Below are 20,685 nucleotides of genomic sequence, written 5' to 3'. Positions count from 1 at the left end.
TATTTATATTTTAGCACATGCAATTTACCCAAAAGAATAGAAAAAACAAAAATAAAATGTAAATGAAACTGGAAAAGAGAAATAATATTTTTTGCAAAGTGTGTTGCTAACTTTTTTTTGGTTTTCCCTTTCAAAAAAACCTTTTTGGGTTTTAGAGAAATTGCGTTCGCTCCAAAATAACCTGTTTTACACACGAAGTGTTGCATCCCAAGTAAAAAAAAAAGAGTGCTTCATCCTGTAGCAACGGAACACCGTTACCTCTCCGTTACTGCACACACCCACGTCGTTGCTTCATCATACAGGCCCACGTCCACATGCCTGCATTTTCCCAGCGCAAACTCACTCATGTTTCCGCAACCACTGAATGCAAGCTCCAACATCACGCTGTTCCATTGGTCCACCTAGCAGGAGCAAGCGAGCTCGTGAGCTCACTCCTCTTTTGCCGGCCAACCAATTGTTTTTTTCATGATAATACGTGTCTCATTTATAAAATAAAGATCCGGTTACAAGGCAGGTAAGCACCAACATTACAAGACTGAAAGGATAGGATAATCCTATGCAAAATACCGGCGCATGTTCCTCTCCTCCCAGCCCGCAACGAACACACGGTTGTTCTACAGTCTACACGTACGTACGCATCGGTTAGGCTGGCATGCCGGGGTCACGTCGAGGAAGCAACTTTCCAATCCATTTATGACTCGGCCGTCACGGGTGGGCAGCCGTGGTGCGCTGTGCTTCGGTCCACCGATCGAAAGGCGCACGCGCGCGCCGGCCAACCCGTACGTGATTCCGACACAGCGAAATTCCGCGGCCTGACAAGTGAGATCACGTACTTGCAGGAAGAAAAAGAAAATGAAAGCTGAAAAAATTCTCGGAAATCCATCTGTCTACACCCGATTGGCTCCCTGGCCAGTGAGAATGTCATCCAGATATGTCGCCGCAGCTGTCTCCCTCCACCACCTTTGAAACTTTTGCTTTTTGCGAATGACCTTTGATTTATTTATTTTTAGAATAGAATGACCTTTGTGTTCGTGGGCATATATATATATATATATATATATATATATATATATATATATATATATATATATATATATAGGAGTACATGATCTACTTGGAGTACAAGGCAAGCCAGAATATTTCCTAGTCTAACCTATCTTTCCTAATACAATCACGTTACTCAACATCCACCCGCAGTCACAACGGTAGCGACGCAGACGGTGAGACTGGAGAAGAATCCGAAGGCAAGCCGACGGACAACCCCCCACAGTCGTAATGGTCGACGCATCGCGAAGACGTGGCTGGAGTGGAAACCAACGAGGTTGCTCAAGCAGGCGGTAGCCCTTTGTGCCGGTTGTCGATGTAGCCAAGAGCGTGGGTGGTGGAGCCGTGGTCGAGATAGCCGTGCGAAGAATGCCGTGGTCGATGTCGAGTCGGGGTGGCCGGTGTCGAGGAAGTCGCCGTGGAGCCGCGGGCGAAAGAGGGCGCCGAGTTAGCATGGGCGCAGTGGTGTCGAAGTAGGGGTGCGTCGGGAAGAAAATGTTGTTGACGACGCGTCGCGGCGGGTTTGCCAAGCCCGGGGACACATCGAGGACGAAGGCACGCACCGGTGTTGCCAGCACCGGGCATGCGTAGACGGACGAAGACGAAGTTGACGAAGCGCCGACCAGGCTTGCCAGGCCCGGGGACACATCGTGGATGAAGGTACGCATCGGTGTTGCCAGCACCGGGCATGCGTAGACGAGGGACATGCACGAGCTGTACGCCATGTCGGAGAAGTCGGAGGGGCCAGTAGAGAAAAACTCGACGACGATTACGGCGTCCATCGGCGCAGGGCCTATGTCACCAACGGTGGTCGGAGTAGACGAAGTGGTCGGGGTAGATGACGGCGACGCTGGCAACGGGCTGGTGCTTGGACAAAGACGAAGGGGGTGGACGAGCGGCGGCGGCGGCTACGAAGGTAGCGTCGGCGGCGGCCAAAGAAGAGCGGCAGCGGCGGCTAGGTTAGGAGTGCGGCGGCGGTGCTCGAAGTAGGCGAAGAACCCTGACAGCGTGACGAAGACCAGCGCGGACGGTGGCGTTCCCGCGCCAAGGAAGACGGCACGGCGCATACCACGGGAGATCGATGCGCGGTGACGGCGGAGTGGACCGCGGGCCGCGGCGCTACGGCCCGGAGGGGCGACGCAGCGGCGGCAGGCGGGTCGGGGCGACGGCAGGAAGACCTCTGGGCGGTGGCGGGGACCGCGGGCCGCGACGCTGCGGCCCGAAGGGGCGACACAACGGTGGCTCGCGAGTCGGTGCAACCGCGGGGACGGCCTCGGGGTGGCGGCGGGGACCGCGTATTGCGACACTACGGCCCGAAAGGGCGACGTACGAGTCGATGCAGCCGCGACGAGAACCACGGGGCGGCGGCGCTGCGGCCCGACGGGGCGACGCAGCGGCAGCCCGATGCTCGATCGGTGGAGAGGCGCGCTGAACTCGGGGACGATCTTCACGGGACCTGTGGAGGCGCGCGTAACCGACGGGTCAGGTCGGTCGCGCGGCGTAGATGAGGTGGATCGCGGCGGCGAGCGGGTGATCAAGCCGATCGCGCGCGAGGTTGAGGACGCCGCTCGGTGGAGGCATGGTGGCGGCGGAGTCCGAGATGAAGCCGGCACGGACGAACGGCGTGGGACGTCGTGCGGACGAGCTCGTCAGCACCGGCACCCGGCCTGCCAAAGCAACTCCGGCGCCCGGGCAGCGAGGCCCGAGCGACCAACGGAGTAGCGGCGCCTGAGTGGAGGCAGCCGACGAGCCTGACGCAGCCGAGGACGAGGCCGGCGAGGTAGACCGCCGGGCCGCCGTGCAGACGCGGCAGAGGCGGGTGATGTGGATCGATGGGCGAGCCGGCGCGCGACCGACGGCTATGATTGGCCGTCGCATGGCGCGAGGCTGCCGGGTCGGGGCGATGCAGGTGTCCCGGTCGGAGCAGGGCGGTGACGGCCGGCACAGGGCGACAGGCGGACCGACGCACGGACGGCGGCTGGCCCTGACGGGCCGCCTCGGCGCGCGTGGCCGCCGGGTCGGAGGAGAGGCTGGCTGGTCGCGCCGGGGTCGGAGTAGAGGCCCTCGGGGTCGACGGCGGCGGTGGGCGACGCAAACCGATCCATAATAGATCGAAAAACCAAAAAGAAACCGCGCGGTCAAGATGATCGGCGGGAGAGAGAAAACCCCGAAGCAAGGTTCGGGGAAAAGACTCTTTAGGGCAGCCGGTCAACACGACCGGCGGACGAACCCTAGGTACTGGCGGCGCGGTCCCCGGCGGCGGTCATGGAGGCCGACTGCACCGGGGGCGGCGCGCGGGTGCGGAAGCGGCGGCGGCTAGGGTTTAGGATCGACTTGCGATAGATACCATGTTAGAAGAGAGAGAGGGAATTGGTGGAATAATTTATGTATTGCTTAAGCCTCGTGGGCATATATATATATAGAAGTATATGATTTACCTCGAGTACAAAGCAAGCTAGAATATTTCCTAATGTAACCTATCTTTCCTAATACAATCACGTTACTCAACACTTTGAAATTGAATCTAGCAAAAGAATTTGAGATTTTTAATGACGCTACATATATAGTCCGTATGTGTTTGGTATTTGTCTATAAATATTTGTTATAAACTCCTTAATTGAGATGATGGAGGCAAAACCTCTACCTCCTTTAAGAAAAATGGAAAATCTAGTGTAAATCCTAGCTAAGTGAAAATCCAGGCAGGATCAATGATCTACTAGAATCGGTGCCTTATTGGTCCGTTGTGATAGAAAAGACGGAATGTCAAGGAAGTGGGTTGGAGAAAGTCGGTCAAACAAGCAAATTTGTTCCAGAAACCATATATGTTTTGACTAGTCAAAGGAATGTCTGATCTTGGCATGAGCTTTAAAATAAGTCTACATCGCAAGTTCGATGTTTCACCGACAGAAGTTATCTGCTGACACTTTGTTTTTTCTATTACACTACTTGAGATAATTATAACTATTTTCCATAACAATCAGTCCAACGATGATGGACTAGTGGCCAGACCCGTGAATCGATGGCTAAAAACATGGACTGATCTAGAGGATGAAAAGGGTGGGTCGCGACCTACTCTTGGATTTTCAAAAGGCTTATTTTATCATAGCAAAACAACAAAACAATTAAAAGTAATATTTTTAGGGGAATTAAAAATAATAATTATATATATGATATATATAAAGAATTATATTGTTGGCCCACCGCGGCCCATTAGGCTTGGTCCGGCACTACCGACAACCCAAGGCTGGCCCTAGCATTATGGAGGCCCTACTGTGATCTAGGCACAATTAACCTTAACAGAGTAATATATATACCTTCAACAATATATACCATATATCATAAAAAATATGAAGGCATAAAAATAAAAATCATAATTTAATAGTTAACAAATAAAGTCTCAATGCATTATCTATATGTGATTATTTGATGCAAACAATTATTATAAAATACATGTACTCAACTATAAATGACTATTGAATAAATACAACGTGGTGAACTGCGTGTGTGTGTGTGGGGGGGGGGGGGGCATCTGCCCCCTGTCCATGTTAATTTTACATTCTGCAAAACAATTTTTTTTTGTAATTTATTTAAGTATGTAGATATATTGAGTTCTTATTTAAGATGGTCCCTAGGCCGCCGTACCTTTTGCTATGGATTAGGGCTGGTCCAAGCGCCACGAGCTACATATACACATGTTCCTTTGATTCGTTTTTCTGCGAGTTAGCTCAATAGATAGGAAAACTTTCAACCGAATAGTAACTAGTAAGTGTAACTAATTAAGAAAATGATGACGTATCGACTCCATGACGGCCATTGCGTACCAGTAGTGCCCATGTGGCCCATCCACCACCCAAATGCTACCGATATGGAGGACCATGAACAGCGGGCACGAGATCACCGTGCAAAGTGTCGACACCTTCATAGCCTTGAACGCATGTTGTTTATATACATTGTTAGTTTGCATCCATGTCAATCTTTAGTCTGCATTGCAATGAATCGAATCGACGAAATGGGTATCTTACACAAAGGGCTCCGCGGACGAAGGTGTTACGAAGAAGCAACGGCTCGACGATGAACGATGTGGCTGCCAACACGGTGCAAAGCGCCCTCGAGGCTAGCAGGTAGTAATCACGCCGATCCATGAGATCGACCGATCTGGCTTAATTAAACAAAATTAAGCGCAAACAAGAAATATTAAATACGTAACACTTAGTTAACCAGTACTACCTCAATTCTGAATTATGAAATATTTTGAAAGTTTTTTAATATGGACTACATACAGACTGATATGAGTGAACAAACATACTAAAACAGGTCTCACCAAAAGGTTAGAACATCTTTTATTTGTGAGCCGAAGCAATGATGCAGAGGGGTAAACCCTCCATGTAGGCCTATCTACATACATATAGTTAGATGGGTGCAAAGGACATCTATTGAGTATATGTGTTATGTGCATACTGTGTATTAGGCCTACCTCCTAGTTTCATGTATAGTTAAGGTATGTGGCCCAGCTTTGTACATCATATATACGTGCCTATGTACGAAGAGCAATGCATCGTGCAATTCACATATTCTACATGGTATCAGTTTCCGGGTTCTAACCCTAGTTTCCGCCGCCGCCGCCGCGCGTCTCCTCCGCGCCGCTGCCGCCATCCAGCCGCCGCCGCTCGTGCGCCTCCCGCGCCGGCCGACGCTCCTCCTTCTCACTGCGGCGTGCTACCCCAGCCGCCGCGCTCGATCTCCCCACTCGCTCAAGACCCTCACGTAGCGTGTGTCTTTCCAAGTGTTCCGCCAGCGACTCGATCTGTATACGAAGCTAGCTAGACACCGAGCAAAATCCATCCAGGTGCCTGCCTGCCTGCTTAGCAGGTTAGCTTTGTACGTCAAGCGCTTCCACCCTCGCGTCGCTCCACGCCGCAGCCAAGTCGCCGAGCCGCCCGCCCGCTCGCTTGCCGAGTCCACCCGCGTCGCTGCCGCGCCACAGCCAAATCGCCGACCCGCCAGCTCGCTACCCACCCGCTTGCATCGCCTGCCAAGCTGCTGCGCGTATCGCATCGCCAGCTGCTCCTCCTGTCGCGAGCCGCCAGCCGTCGCCTGCCGCTAACTACACCGTCCGCCGCTGCCGCTTCCAGCCGGTCCCGCGCCTGTTGTCGTCACTCTACCGAGCCGTCCGAGCCACGCCGCCAGCAGCCAGCTGCCGCCGTCGGATCAGTGATGGCGTCAACCGGCCCGTTCGCTGCCGTCTCTGTCGTCCCGCCGCCGGCGCCCTACGGCGCGGCCCAGCCAGCCCGTCCTGACTTGTCGCACACCTCGGCTCCGCTGCCCCCGCTGGTGTACGTCGTCGCCCCACCGCCGGCGCTCTCCGGCCAGTCCGTCGTCGCCCCGTCGCCAGCGCCGACTCTGCCCGTTGACCCCTTGCTGTTGCGCGGGGCGTTCGACGCACCCGACGGGGCTCTCGGGTACTGGTGGGGGTCGTCAGCAGGCCTGCACTCGCCCGCTGGGCAGCAGGCAGACGGCGCCCAGCACCTGCAGCATCTGTCAGCGGGACAGCAGGTTTTTCCGACGGGCCATCCGGTCTACCCGGCACCGCAGTCGCAGCCAGGGCTGCTTCCCATACCGTCTGGAGAGTACCCACCGCCGCTGCCGAGCGGTGGCTACGGCCTCCCCATGGCGTCTCCGTCCCCCTCGTCGGCCCTGCCGCCGACGCCCTGGGACGCGGTGCTCCTTCCAGCACTGCATGCCGCTCCTACGCCGAACAACTACAGCGGAGGTGATGATTGGTACATGGACACCGGGGCTACGGCTCACATGTTTGCTCATCCTGGTAATCTTGCCCCCTTCACTCCCATCACCACCGACCGCCGCATCATTGTCGGCGACGGTTCCACACTCCCTATCACACATGTCGGGCACACTTCCTTTCCTTCTAATTCCATACCTATTACTTTGTCTAACATACTTGTGTCACCTCATCTTATTAAGAACCTTGTTTCCGTTCGTCGTTTAACTCGTGAAAATCCTGTTACTGTTGAATTTGACGGGCTTGGGTTTTGTGTCAAGGACGCTCGAACCAGGATGGTACTTCACCGATGTGACAGCCTCGACGAGCTCTATCCGGTGCATTCGCCGTCCACCTCCACCACCGCACCGGTTGCTCTCTCCGCCGGCGTCAATCTCTGGCACACTCGTTTGGGTCATCCCAACCCCGTCACACTTTGTCATATTCTTAAGAGTTTCAGTTTCAGTTGCCATAAGATAGAGGATAACACCTGTCATGCCTGTCGTGTCGGCAAACATGTTCGCCTCCCATTTAATAACTCCACCACTATAGCTTCTTTTCCTTTTCAGTTGATTCATAGCGATGTGTGGACCTCTCCGGTTCCTAGTAATTCGGGCTATTTATACTATCTGGTTATCCTTGATGATTATTCTCATTATGTGTGGACTTTTCCTTTGCGCAGAAAGTCGGATGCACTCTCCACTTTGACGGCCTTTTACTCCTATGTCAGCACGCAGTTTGGGTGTCCCATCCTTGCTCTTCAGACTGACAATGGAAAAGAGTTCGACAATCTTGCTTTCCGCACTTTTCTGTCGCACCACGGCACAGTTTTTCGCCTCACATGCCCGTATACTTCCCAGCAGAACGGTCGAGCCGAACGCGTCCTTCGCACTCTGAACGACTGCGTTCGCACGCTCCTGTTCCATGCTAACGTGCCGCCTCGTTTCTGGCCGGACGCACTCGCTACAACTTCTCATCTCCTTAACCTTCGCCCTTGCCGCCCACGGTGGAACTATGCACCTCACCATCTTCTTTTCGGCACGCCCCCATCTTATGATAGCTTGCGTATTTTCGGGTGCCTTTGCTATCCTAGCACTGCCGACTCCGCTCCTCACAAACTCGCACCTCGTTCTGTCGCTTGCATCTTCATTGGCTACCCCTCCAACTCCAAGGGATATCGGTGCTACGATCCCGTCTCCCACCGCGTGTTCACTTCCCGACACGTTTACTTTGATGAGGATGTGTTTCCGTTTCACCAGGTACCCCTGGCTGTTCCTCCCGCCACCGGTGATGCGGGCTCCTCGACGCCTCTCCCAGGGCGCTCGCACGCCTCTCTTGGCCCGCCCCTGGCTTTGAGGCGCGCCCCCCGCATGCGGTGCCCCCTTCAGCCGCGGCGCTGGCGCCCCCGGCGCCCTTGACGTTGGCGCCCGCGGCCCCCTCGGCCCCCTTGCCCCCTGACGCCCGCGGCCCCCTTGGCGCCCCCGGCTTCCCCGGTCCCCGCGCCCCCCGGCGCCTGTGGCCGGTCCGGTCACCCGCGCCCGTACGGGCGTTTTTCGCCCGAGCTCGCGCTACGCCTCAGATGACTATGTCCATGCGGCGTCCACCTCTGAGCCGTCGCCGTTGCCGTCCTCCGTTCGAGACGCTCTTCGTGACCCGCTCTGGATGGCTGCGATGCAAGAGGAGTTTGACGCCCTGTTGCGCAACCAGATGTGGCAGCTTGTTCCCCGTCCCCGGCACGCCAACGTGATTACCGGGAAGTGGGTCTTTAAACACAAGCTCCGTCCTGATGGTACCCTTGATCGCTAACAAAGCACGCTGGGTCGTTCGTGGCTTCCGACAGCGTGTTGGCATCGACTTCACGGACACCTTCGCTCCGGTCGTCAAGCCCGGCACGATACGCACGGTTCTCCACCTTGCGGTCTCCCGTGCTTGGCCGGTGCACCAGATGGACGTCTCCAACGCCTTCCTCCATGGTCACCTCGAGGAGCAGGTCTTTTGCCAGCAGCCCATCGGGTTTGTTGACCCGGCGCTTCCCGACCACGTGTGCCTACTTTTGCGGTCCTTGTACGGACTCAAGCAGGCTTCGCGCGCTTGGTACCAGTGCATCGCGGCATTTCTCCACCAGCTTGGGTTCCGCTCTACCCGCTCGGACGCCTCGCTCTTCGTCTATCATCAGGGCTCTGACACGGCCTACTTGCTGCTCTATGTCGACGATGTCATCCTGACGGCATATACGACTGGTCTCCTCAGTCAGCTCACGGCTCGTCTTCGCGCTGAGTTCGCCATCAAGGACTTGGGTCCTTTGCACTACTTTCTCGGTGTCGAGGTGGTGCGCCGTCCGGATGGCTTCTTCCTTCATCAGTGGAAGTACGCTCACGAGCTCCTGGAGCGCGCCGGCATGCTTAACTGCAAGCCCGCCGCTACGCCTGTTGATACGAAGGCCAAGCTTTCTGCCACGGATGGTTCTCCTGCTTCGGATGCAGCTTTCTATCAGTCTATCTTTGGTGCTCTCCAGTACCTCACTCTGACTCGACCAGAGATCCAGTATGCCGTGCAGCAGGTGTGTCTTCATATGCATGCTCCTCGAGACGTTCACTGGGCTGCCGTCAAGCGGATTCTCCGCTATATCTGTGCACTATGGATCTTGGCGTCACGCTTCACGCCTCTACCGACACCTCCCTCACCGCCTACTCCGATGCAGACTGGGCGGGTTGCCCTGACACTCGTCGCTCCACTTCGGGCTATTGTGTCTACCTTGGACCCTCACTTATCTCGTGGTCGTCCAAGCGGCAGCCTACGGTCTCTCGCTCCAGTGCTGAGGCTGAGTATCGTGCGGTGGCCAACGCTGTCGCCGAGTGTTCGTGGCTTCGCCAGCTGCTTCAGGAGCTCTCTTGTCCTGTTGACGGTGCCACGGTGGTCTACTGCGACAACGTCTCAACGGTCTACCTCTCCGCTAACCCAGTGAATCATCGACGGACCAAGCATATTGAGTTGGAAATTCATTTTGTTCGGGAACAGGTGGCCCTTGGCCATATTCGTGTTTTACATGTCCCTACTTCCCAACAATTTGCCAATATCATGACCAAGGGCTTGCCTACGGCGTCATTTGAGGAGTTCCAGTCCAGTCTTTGCGTCGCGGTGCCGCTTCGACTGGGGGGGGGGGGGGGGTGTTGAGTATATGTGTTATGTGCATATTATGTATTGGGCCCGCCTCCTAGTTCCATGTATAGTTGAGGTCCGTGGCCCAGCTTTGTACATCATATATACGTGCTTATGCACGAAGAGCAATACATCATGCAATTCACATATTCTACAACATCGGGTCCAAAACAATTTCCTTTGCTATCTCCACTTATATATGTATTGTATGACACCCCAAGTTAAAATGGGGGGGGGGGGATATGCCCCTGTCCGCTAATTCTATGTTATGCAAAATCATTTTTAAAATTTATTTAAGTATGTAGATAGATATATTGGGTCCTTATTTAAAACCAGTAAATTCTACGTGCAACGCACGTTTGTATTGGGAAGGAAATTAATCACATGTTAATATTCGGTAGGAGATCAATCATACATTAATTATATTTGGCATGATATCAATTGCATGCTAAACATCTTGAGCACTCGTCACTCGAAGCAATCTAGATCGTTGGATTGACATGGTTTGATGACCAAGATTAATTGGATTTGTCACTTTGTATCTTTTTACATTAGTATAGATGGATATAGATGAACCAATCTGTGGTTGGATGGTTAGGAGAACAATGGTATACCCAGCCCAGCAGGGTTCAAGTCCCACTTCTTGCATTTTCCTGGATTTTTTTAGAACTTCCGGTGAGGTAGTTCAGCGATAGGAGACATTCACGTCGACTACGAGGTGCCTACGGTGACTTCGTAAATTTCAAAATAATATGCCGGCTCTGTCTCTTAAATATGCTAATAAGGATATGATATGCGTGTGCGTGTTCATATGAGTAAGTGTATACGCGTATATATGAGCAATTGTATTTGTACTGTGTTTCAGAAAATATTATAGATGAGCCCTAGGCCGCCGCATTTTTGCCATGTGCCAGGCTGCCAGCCCTGCGACAACCTGACTAATTCGAATACCGGTCCGGTTTTAAAATCACGGAGTAAGGATCTATACATAACTTTTTTTTGTTTGTTTGTGAAAATCCATACACATAACTCTTTGGTCGACCTCGTAAAATCATGTCGGTAAACTAGCACAAAATGAGTTCTCTGCAGATCAAGATGGTCAAAGGTTTACGTTGACAGCAAGTGCCTAAAACCAAAGTACGCAACCTAGACGAGGTAGACATAGACATATACATCACCTCAAGAGAGAGAGAGAGAGAGAAAAAAGGTACGCGTGCACGTGAACATTGCTTGCCAACACCCAACAACCAGACTTTTCAACGAGAAAAAAAAGTCAAAAAAGAAAACGAGAGGCTGAAGCCAAACTCACCTCTTCAACCTTTTTCCTTTTGTTTGTCAAAAAAGAAAAACCTTCCCCTTTTATGAGGGCAACTATTATCAGCTCCATTCCAAATTATAACACGTTTTCTATATTTTAATATAAAATATAATATATCTAGACTGAAATAAGTGAACAAACACATTAAAATACGTCTATATACATCCGATTCTGAATAAAATAAAAACATCTTACTATTTACTCCACCACACATGAAACTCTTGAAGAAAAAAACTAATAAAAACAAAACATTAGGAAAAATCAGTAGGGAAGAAATTCAGTATACTCCATATACAACCAATTTTAAAAAATAAAAGAAAATTACAATATAAGTGGGTTATTGGCATGGACTAAACCTACCACCAAAATCCAAAGTCAATGGCTCTCACTTTTCCACTTTGAATGCAGTCCACCTGCCACCAATAATAATTAATCACTGTAGATAATTTATCTCCTAGCTAGTACAAAAACAAGAAACAAAAGTGGAATGTCACTGTCTCCTCCTCCACTGCTCCAACTGTTCAACCCCTCCTCCTCCTCCTCCTCCTCCTCCTCCTGGACCTTTCCCCTCCCTCCCACGCCGCTCCCGTGGTCTTCCCCACGACCCCACCCACCCCGGCGACCTCCCCCCAGCCCCACTGCCGCCGCCGCGCCGTGCGGCACCGTCCTCCTCCCCCTCCTCGCCGCCTCGCCGCGGCGTCCCTCCTTCGCCGGCCGGTCGGCGAAGTCCGGGGCTCCGATTCGCAGAAAGGTACTAGCTTTCGGCCCTCCGGCCGGTCGGCGAAGTCCGGGGCTCCGATTCGCAGAAAGGTACTAGCTTTCGGCCCTCCGGCGGCCGCCTCAGCCCCCGGCCAATCCCCCCGTATTTCCGGCCGCGCCGCCCAGATCCGCCCCCGCCAGCCCCCGCGGCTCCGGCCGATCTGGCGAGGAATTTCAGTTTCTTTTCCCGGTCCTGCGGCCGTTTCAGCTGAGCAACGATTTTGTCTAGCCGCGTTGTCTGCTGATTTTGCTCCGGGTGTTCCGACTCCAGGGGCGCTGAAGTTTGTTCCGGCGCCGTGGGATGAGCGAGGATGGCGCCTAGGGACAGCAAGGAGATGCTGCAGCGGGCCGCCGAGTCCGCCATCCGCTCCATCGGCCTCGGCTACGACGTCGCCGCCGACGTCCGGCTCAAGTTCTGCAAGCAGCGCGGCTCGCCCGACCCGTCGCTCATCGAGCTCGACCGCGATGGGACCCAGGACATCGTGCTCCCCGGCAGCCTCACCACGGTCGCCGGCGTGCCCAAGTCCATCAAGTGCGACAAGGGGGAGCGGATGCGGTTCCGGTCCGATGTCCTGTCGTTTCAGCAGGTATGGTTTCTGGAGTACTTCAGAACAAGGAAGATGACAGAAATGAACACAAGTCAATTTACCATTTCAGAACCACCTATTCTTAGTAACTACTAGCACTTTTAAGAGTAAAATCTTCCTATTCCTTGCATTACACACTGATTTTTGCCCTTCAAAGACATATATAGGCATCAAACACTTTGAGGCCTGTAGAGATATGTATTGTGCCACTTCCAGGCAGAATAATTTTCCTGTGTGAGTAATGTGAGGTGTATGTAGATAATGTTTTGGTCATTACCAGATTAGAAGGTTGTCAGTTACCAGGTTACGTATTTGGAAGAAAGCCAGAAACTCTGGGATTGTAGGCTTCTTACCAGGTTGCTGGCAGCATACCTTGAATTAGGGACTGACTTTTGCCATTTCAAAAACATATCGAAGCACCGAACAGTTGAGGCCGGCATAGACATATTCAGCTGGAAGAAATGTTTTTCCAGTTTGAGTAATGCTAATGGAGGCGTATATAGATAATGTTTTGGTTGTTAACTTATTAGAAGGTCCAAAATCATCAGGTTCGACATTTAGAAGATACTACGGGATTGTAGGATTCTATCAGTTTGCTAGCACCAGCAGGATGCTTTTCTGGCATGCAGCATGCTCTAGCCAATGGCTCCTATCTCAAAAACATGCAACCTTCCCAGGATAGGTTTGTTCATTTCCACCTTGGAGGGCAGGAGTTCAGTTGTGATGCTGTTCTAGTATCACCCAGGATTATGTTTTATGTGCTGCAGAAGCATGAGATGTACCTTGTTTCTTATTTTCTATGCTTGGCGATTGGTATAGCATCTCTCCTACTGAATATTGTCTTTCACTAGTACAACCTTCCGTCCCTATCATGTGTTTCCTTCCAAAGCTGTCATGGAAGTTGTCAAGCTGCTTTAAATAATGTTTGTGTTGTGTTTGCAATGTTTGGAGAAAAAATAGCTAGCTTTCTCAAATCATGAAGCATTTTTGCAGATGTCGGAGCAATTCAACCGGGAGTTATCTTTGTCCGGAAAAATTCCATCTGGTCTGTTCAATAATATGTTTGAATTTACTGGCTCCTGGCAGAAAGATGCTGCGAGTACCAAGTCACTTGCTTTTGACGGTTGGTGTATCACACTATATACTGTTGCACTCTCGAAGGCACAAATTGTACTACGAGATCATGTTAAGCAAGCTGTTCCATCAACCTGGGAACCTGCTGCTTTGGCAAGGTTAGATCCATATTTTATTCAGTCATACCCAAATGCATGCACTCATTGAAAATATGATAGGCCTCTGTGTTCCTGCTCCTTCAATGAGGTCTTGATAGGATGATAGCATCTATCTTTGACTACCATTTTTCTGAATTGTTCTGATTTTGGTATGATACATTCATGTCTGATGGGTGGATTGTCTGAGCACCGACTCCTTTGAAAGCTGTCCTCTACTGCCAGTTTTAGTCCTTGCAAATTTCATGTGAGATGTGACCATATGTAAATAGTATCAGTTCTCTTTTCTACAGTCAGCTTTATAAGCATGTAGCATTGGAATTGGATGTACACTATTCTTGTTAAAACATGTGCTGAGCCAATTGTTCTGCTCAAGTCGTAAATCTGAACTTCAACCTTAATTGCTTAACCTTGCAGGTTCATTCAAAAATTTGGGACACATATAGTCGTTGGTGTTAAAATGGGAGGGAAGGATGTAATTTATTTGAAACAACAGCATTCATCAAGCTTGCAAGCCGTTGATGTTCAAAAACGATTGAAGGAGATGTCTGACAGGAGATTTCTTGACGCAAATGGGCAATCTGACATTAGTTTCAGGGATGCGTATGGGAAGGAGGATAAGGTATTACCCTAGCCTCTAAACTTTTTTTTTGCCTTTGACTTTCCCTTGCATATTTTCTATTCAACATTAATGATCATTTAACCGTATATAGCCTTAGCATAACCCGCCACCTGCAGAATAATTTTTTTACAACCCATGTCTGTAGTTGGGCAGTAACCAAGGGGCTTCAGCACAGACTAGCTCCAAGTTCGTTAATTTGAATTATCGAAATTGACACGCACACCTTCCAGCTGTGCATGTGTGAATAGCCATAGACAGCAGACACAGTAAGGGCCGAGACATTTGCCAATAGCCTTATTTTCGATCTCTTTATTCCAAGAGGCAAGAGCTACTCGTGTATAGGTTGTTCACTTGAATTTGAACATCATGCCTTAATGTTTATGGCAGTCATATATCTTGGCATAAAAGGCACTGTTGTGTTTTTCTTAGCTCGGTGATTTATGTTTTTGTGTGTGCAGAGTGACAGAAGAGAGCAGCGACTGAGATTTGTGGAGTCCAGTCCCCTAAATTCTTATGCTTCGAAGGAGGTATAGTTCTTTGTGTTGATATAATTTATGACTGTTCACAGGAGAACTATTATTTATGTTTGTTCTTTGTGATAATCTCAGGATTTGGTAGTGCTGCCTAGGCGAAGAGGTGGAAGGGATAAAGATATGCTCTCTCATAGCGAGTGGCTAAATAGTGTTCAAGCAGAACCTGATGTTATCTCAATGTCTTTTATACCTATTACTTCATTGTTGAATGGAGTTCCTGGTAGTGGATTTCTGAATCATGCAATTAATCTGTACCTTCGTTGTAAGTATAAATTCTGACCCTTTCATGCTCGCTGAATAATTTATTCATCTCTCAGCTCTTAACCTATAAACATGAAATGTTGAAAGTTGAAACTGCATAATTAGTAATAATATTAAGAGAAGTCTTGATCTTCAGCCTTAGTACTTTAGTTGCGTGTTAATTTTGATTATTTCTGAATAAGGTTTCTCTTTGTCCTTCTGCCTTTTTTCCCTACAGTTTCCTTGTCATTGATTTGTAATTCATGGTAGTGTCTAGAGATAGGATTATAGGGAAAGAACTTGTGTTTTTCGCGCCGTATTTGGGTGTAAGTTTTCCATAGTCTATTCAGGATTTTAGAACCTGCACCCTTGGCCATCCTAATGGTCAAACAGGAAAGGGGGCTGGCTTCTTTCTTTCACAAACAAAGTCCCTATTGTTTAGATTCTAAGGAAATAGTTTTCTTGGGCAATATTTATTAGAAAATAGTTGTCTTTTATAGCTTTGTTGACCGATTTCACCCCCCCCCCCCCCCCCCCCCCCCGCCCCAATTATCTGTTGGGCAAAAATGCTATACTCTATTTTGTGCATATTTCAACCCTAAATTCATGCCCTAGGCTAATTTGCAACTCTGAACTTCAAAACCGATTAGAATACACCCCTAAACTCTCTCTACCGTTTATTCTACCCCTTGACTCCCTCAGAAGGTGGTTTTGGTGTGACGTGGCATCCAAATTGGCAATTGTGTATTGACGTGGCATCTGGTCCACATGTCATACTAACAAATGCAAACATCAGGGGCAGTATGCAGTTATTGTTTTGCTTAGGGCTAAATTGCAAAAACAACAAAAAGGATTAAGGATTCTTCATGGATGCTCTGCCCACCGCCAACAAGCGTCTGATGCCATTCCGCGGGTGTTTAGCTGCTTCTTCGGGCCTCTCCTCCTGCCGGCGTCTTACTCCCATGCGAGTTCGATGTCCGGCGTGAGCGCCTCCTCCACCGCCTTAGACTTAGTGTCCTACATCCCATGGACTACTTTCAACCCCTGCCCCCGCCTCACCACGGCAATGCCGCTACGCTTCCAGCCGCGCGCTCGTTGAAACGGTACTGTATGACGTAGCAGCTTCGGTCGCTGCATCCTGAGGTCATCCAGCTCTATCTCGGCCTCCGTGATGAAGCGGTGGGAGAACCAGCAGGATCCCTCATCTGCACGGGTTCGGCAGCGGCTCAGCACCCTGTTGTCGTCCTGGCCAAGCTCCCCGGAGAGGCGATGATGAGCGTGGTCGTCCGATTTATCAGAAATAATCATCATCAGAAATGGAATGATTTCCAGTGTTATTGTGCATATACACTACTTACAAAAGCTACAAATCGACCAGCTTCGTGCGAGGTAGTTTCGTACAGTCACAAAATTGTTTGATGGAGAGCTAGCTTTGTATGAAGTGGGACCGGCACTATTTTTTTTGGTGAGTAGGATGCCACATTGCGTTGACAAGTCAATATGGATGCCATGGCACACGAAACCACCATCCAGTCGCTCCGAGGGGGTAATATAAATGGTATTTATAGTTTGATTGTGTCCTAACCGGTTTTGAATTTTTAACCGGTTTTGAAGTTCAGGTTTGTAAATTAGACTAGGTCATGACTTTGGGGTTGAAATGTGCACTTCTCCCCTCTATTTTAGCTTATGATCAACATCATCAGCCTGCTTCTGTGAGACTCTTATCTTCTTCTGGGTCTTTTCAGTCATCATTAATATACTGTATATTTTTGTTTCAATCTGGAGTCCTAATAATGTCATAAATTTCTATTCTGCAAATGAGCTGCAAAAGAAATAGAAAAATGTGCCAGTTTCAAGAAAAATCTCTACGTAACGTAATGTTCGGATTGCAACCTTTTGAAGCTACATGTTTGTCACCATCCTATCATTAGTTCATAGACAAAAAAGCAAGCTAGCAAACATCATTTTGAACAGCAAACATTGTGATGGGTGATGTATTCATAACAAGGTGATATATTTGAATTTCATACAGATAAGCCTCCAATTGAGGAATTGCACCAGTTTCTGGAGTTCCAGCTTCCAAGGCAGTGGGCACCAGTTTATAGTGATCTCCCTCTCGGTCCTCAGAGGAAAAAGCAAAGCAGTGCATCTTTGCCAGTAAATTTTATTGGTCCAACACTTTATGTTTGCACCAACATGGTATGCACACTTTTCATATTGGCATAACTGAAACATTGTTCATCTATCTATTTCCTTGTTTTTATCCTTTTTATGTGGTGTCATGATCTCTTAAACGTCGGCATAGAAAGTAGACATAGGTTAGGATAAGTGTTGGAGATAAAATACTTCATATTTATGTGATCATTCAAATTCTTATTCTACTGTGCAGAGAATTTATAGTGCCTACCTTTCCATAAACAATCTGGTCGTTTGCTTAGACAGTTGATCTATCTGATTATCAGCTGATGCTCTTATATGTTGCAACTTACAACTGAAGTCGGATCACATGGCTAGATAACTATGAACCAATTATCACTCAAGAGCGAGATCTAGATAGAGGGATAAGATAATGCATTTCCTGAGTGAAAAAAACAGTACAAAGGGTAAAGATAAATTGATGGAATGTTAAGTGGGAAAGCCCCAGTGAAACTGCAAAGCGTAAAAATCTGAAACTGGGAAAAATATTCTAGGCTAGTACTTTTTTGATCCAATCCTGGTGGCATTGTTAAAACTGGATGCGCTGGTACTCTATTTGGAATTACATCAATCACATTTATCTTGTAACCTATGAATGGCAGGATTGGCTAGCGCTAGTTTATTTGGAAATGATGAAAACAGTGGTAGCATTAGAATAGGGCATATTTAGATTTTGTTGAATTGATTCAGAAATTTCAAGCTCCTACAAGAACTAAATATTGAAATAAGTTGTCGATCAACATTGCACACTACATACAGAATATACAAGTTTATTATTATATTGACAGTTTCCACCCAGTTGCAGGTTTGATGATATTTTTACCAATTCTCTTTGGTTTTTTGAGCAGCTTTATAACTTTGGTGCAGGTTGATGTGGGCAAAAGACCAATTACGGGGCTCCGGTTGTTTCTTGAAGGAAAGAAGAGTAACAAATTAGCTATCCATCTCCAACATCTCTGTTCTCTTCCCCAGATTATCCAGCTCGAAGATGACCCTTACAACAACCGAACTCCAGAACCATTTGACCGCAAATACGTGGAACCCATAGGATCGTGGAAGCGTTTCTCCCACGTCTGCACAGCGCCTGTGGAGTCAGAGGACGCCTCCATCGTCACAGGAGCACGGCTAGAAGTGATCAGCCAGGGCTTCAAGAAGATACTGTTCCTTCGGCTGCACTTCTCCAAGGTCGTGAACGCCCACTCCGTCAGGCAGCCCGAGTGGGAGGGGTCCCCGAACCTAATCCAGAAGTCAGGCCTCATCTCGACGCTCATCAGCACGCATTTCTCCACGGCGGTCCAGAAGCCGATGCCCCGCCCTGCCGACGTGAACATCAACTCGGCGGTGTACCCCGGCGGCCCGCCCGCCCCGGTGCAGCCCCCAAAGCTTCTCAAGTTTGTGGACACGACGGAGATGGTGCGTGGGCCGCAGGACCTGCCGGGGTATTGGGTGGTGTCGGGCGCCAAGCTGCACCTCGAGAGGGGCAAGATATCCCTGCGGGTGCGGTACTCGCTCCTGACGGCCATGCTGCCCGACGACGAGGATTACCCGCTTGATGATGAGTTCTAGGATCCCCTAGAAAACAATCAGAATGAAACGACTCCTGTCGTCATCCCTTCATTTGTTATGTGCGGCTGACCGTGAGGGCGTGAGCGGGTGAAAGATTTAGAGTTTTCGTTGCGCCCGTGCTCTTGTTGTTAGTTTCCGTTGTATACAATTGTGGGTTTTTCGCAGTAATGAGTGCTGTGTCCTGAAATGGAGGGAGAAAAGGAAAATTTGTTGTTTGTGGCGTGGGACTTGAGTTGAATAGGTTAGGTGACAGATTAAATTATTTGTATATATACAAAATGCAACAGGGAACTGTTTTGGTTTTGCATTGTCAAAAGGTTCAGGTGTTTAAGGAAATTGTTGTTGTGGTGTGAACTTGAGTATTATTCCTGCATTTGCTGAAGAATGCTAAAATCGGTGTTTGCTGAAGCTGTATTTTCCAGCAATGCAATGTAATTTGTTTATTAACTAAGTCAATAAATCGATATGTCTGGTGCTGCTTGTGATGTGTGCTTTCAAAATTTCTTTATCGGACTATCTGGATGCCATATCTTGGCGGTTGAACTCCTTGGGGTTCTTTTCTGTTGGTTCGGTTTATCGCGCCTCTGTGAAAACCGTCACTCCCTTTGAAGATTAAGATCTTGTGTGATGGCTGCTGCGGGATTGCTTCTCTTCGCCAAGCTGAATGCTCTTGCCGATGGGTTATGATGTCACATATGAGGAGACGCCTCTTCTGATTAGTGTTCACGACAATGACTTGAACCATTTGGACAACATGTAACAAGATGGTGATCAAGCAGGTCCTTTTAGGAGGGCCCACTAATTTTATTATTAAATTTCTAGCATTTTACAGCAATGACACCCGCTCTCTAGGCTACGGGATCGGGACCAGCTTGGTGGGATGATGGACGCGTTGACTTCGGCAAGACACCACCTTGCTTCTCATGCTAGCCGCTAATCTTCCGTTCTATATGACATGTTTTCCCTTTATTTGGGCATGTTGGTGTTGCTGCCCCAACATATTTTTTTTACTTTTTTTGCGCTTAAACTTATTGTATGGATGTGGTGGTTGCCTATTGCCTTATCTGTAAATGGAGGCGAAAGCTTGTTTCAAGAGAAAATCTCACCAAGCATGCATGTAGCTGGAGTTGCAACGTCGTGTTGAGCCATTTGGAAATCATTGCACGGTGCAAGCTTTGAACAGAAGTTGATTAAAATGAGCAAATGATAGCTAAAACAAGCAAGTAATACCGCAAGACTCTTGAAAGACAGCGCGGTTATTTTTGTGAGAATGAGCATTGGGTGACCAACACAACACATACAATCAGTCAAGCACCAAAATAAATGTTGAAACTAAAATCGGATGCATGACTCGCAAGGTAGCAACTTACGTACGGGATCACAAGAAGAATTAGAGTTAAATCACGTCAGTATATATGCCATGATGAAAACTATAGTAATTAAATCACCGTAAACACATAAAATACAGCTATAATCAAATCCAAGAACAACCAAAGACAAGAAATTATTAGCTACTCCCCGAACGATCGCCATCGGGATCGATCAATCAATCTAGGGCGGCAGCAGCGGTTGCTGTTCCCCGAGGCAATTCCCGTGGACCCAGAAGTCGAGGCAGTGGGCGCAGAACACGACCCCGACGGCGAGGCCCATGAC

General features: G+C 49.2%; 1 protein-coding gene across 2 annotated transcripts; it reads left to right on the top strand.

The window, feature by feature from the left end:
- Positions 1-11,773: 11,773 nt before the first annotated feature.
- On the top strand, positions 11,774-19,368 carry LOC109767890 (MACPF domain-containing protein At4g24290). 2 transcript variants are annotated; one of them, XM_020326616.4, is made up of 8 exons: positions 11,774-12,110; positions 12,331-12,646; positions 13,640-13,878; positions 14,293-14,497; positions 14,956-15,024; positions 15,106-15,292; positions 17,303-17,469; positions 18,334-19,368. In XM_020326616.4, exons 2-8 carry the CDS (start codon positions 12,371-12,373, stop codon positions 19,030-19,032), a joined length of 1,842 nt encoding a protein of 613 aa, XP_020182205.1. In that variant the 5' UTR covers positions 11,774-12,110; positions 12,331-12,370; the 3' UTR covers positions 19,033-19,368. The 2 variants fall into 2 exon arrangements, with proteins under 2 accessions (XP_020182205.1, XP_045089901.1); XM_045233966.2 differs by lacking the exon at positions 11,774-12,110 and having other exon boundaries at positions 12,169-12,646.
- The last annotated feature ends 1,317 nt before the right edge of the window (positions 19,369-20,685 follow it).

Source organism: Aegilops tauschii, chromosome 3 (assembly GCF_002575655.3).
Source record: "Aegilops tauschii subsp. strangulata cultivar AL8/78 chromosome 3, Aet v6.0, whole genome shotgun sequence".
NCBI classification, from domain to species: domain Eukaryota; kingdom Viridiplantae; phylum Streptophyta; class Magnoliopsida; order Poales; family Poaceae; genus Aegilops; species Aegilops tauschii.
Note: the sequence above shows the minus strand (reverse complement) of the source record. Positions and strands in the feature narration are given on the sequence as shown.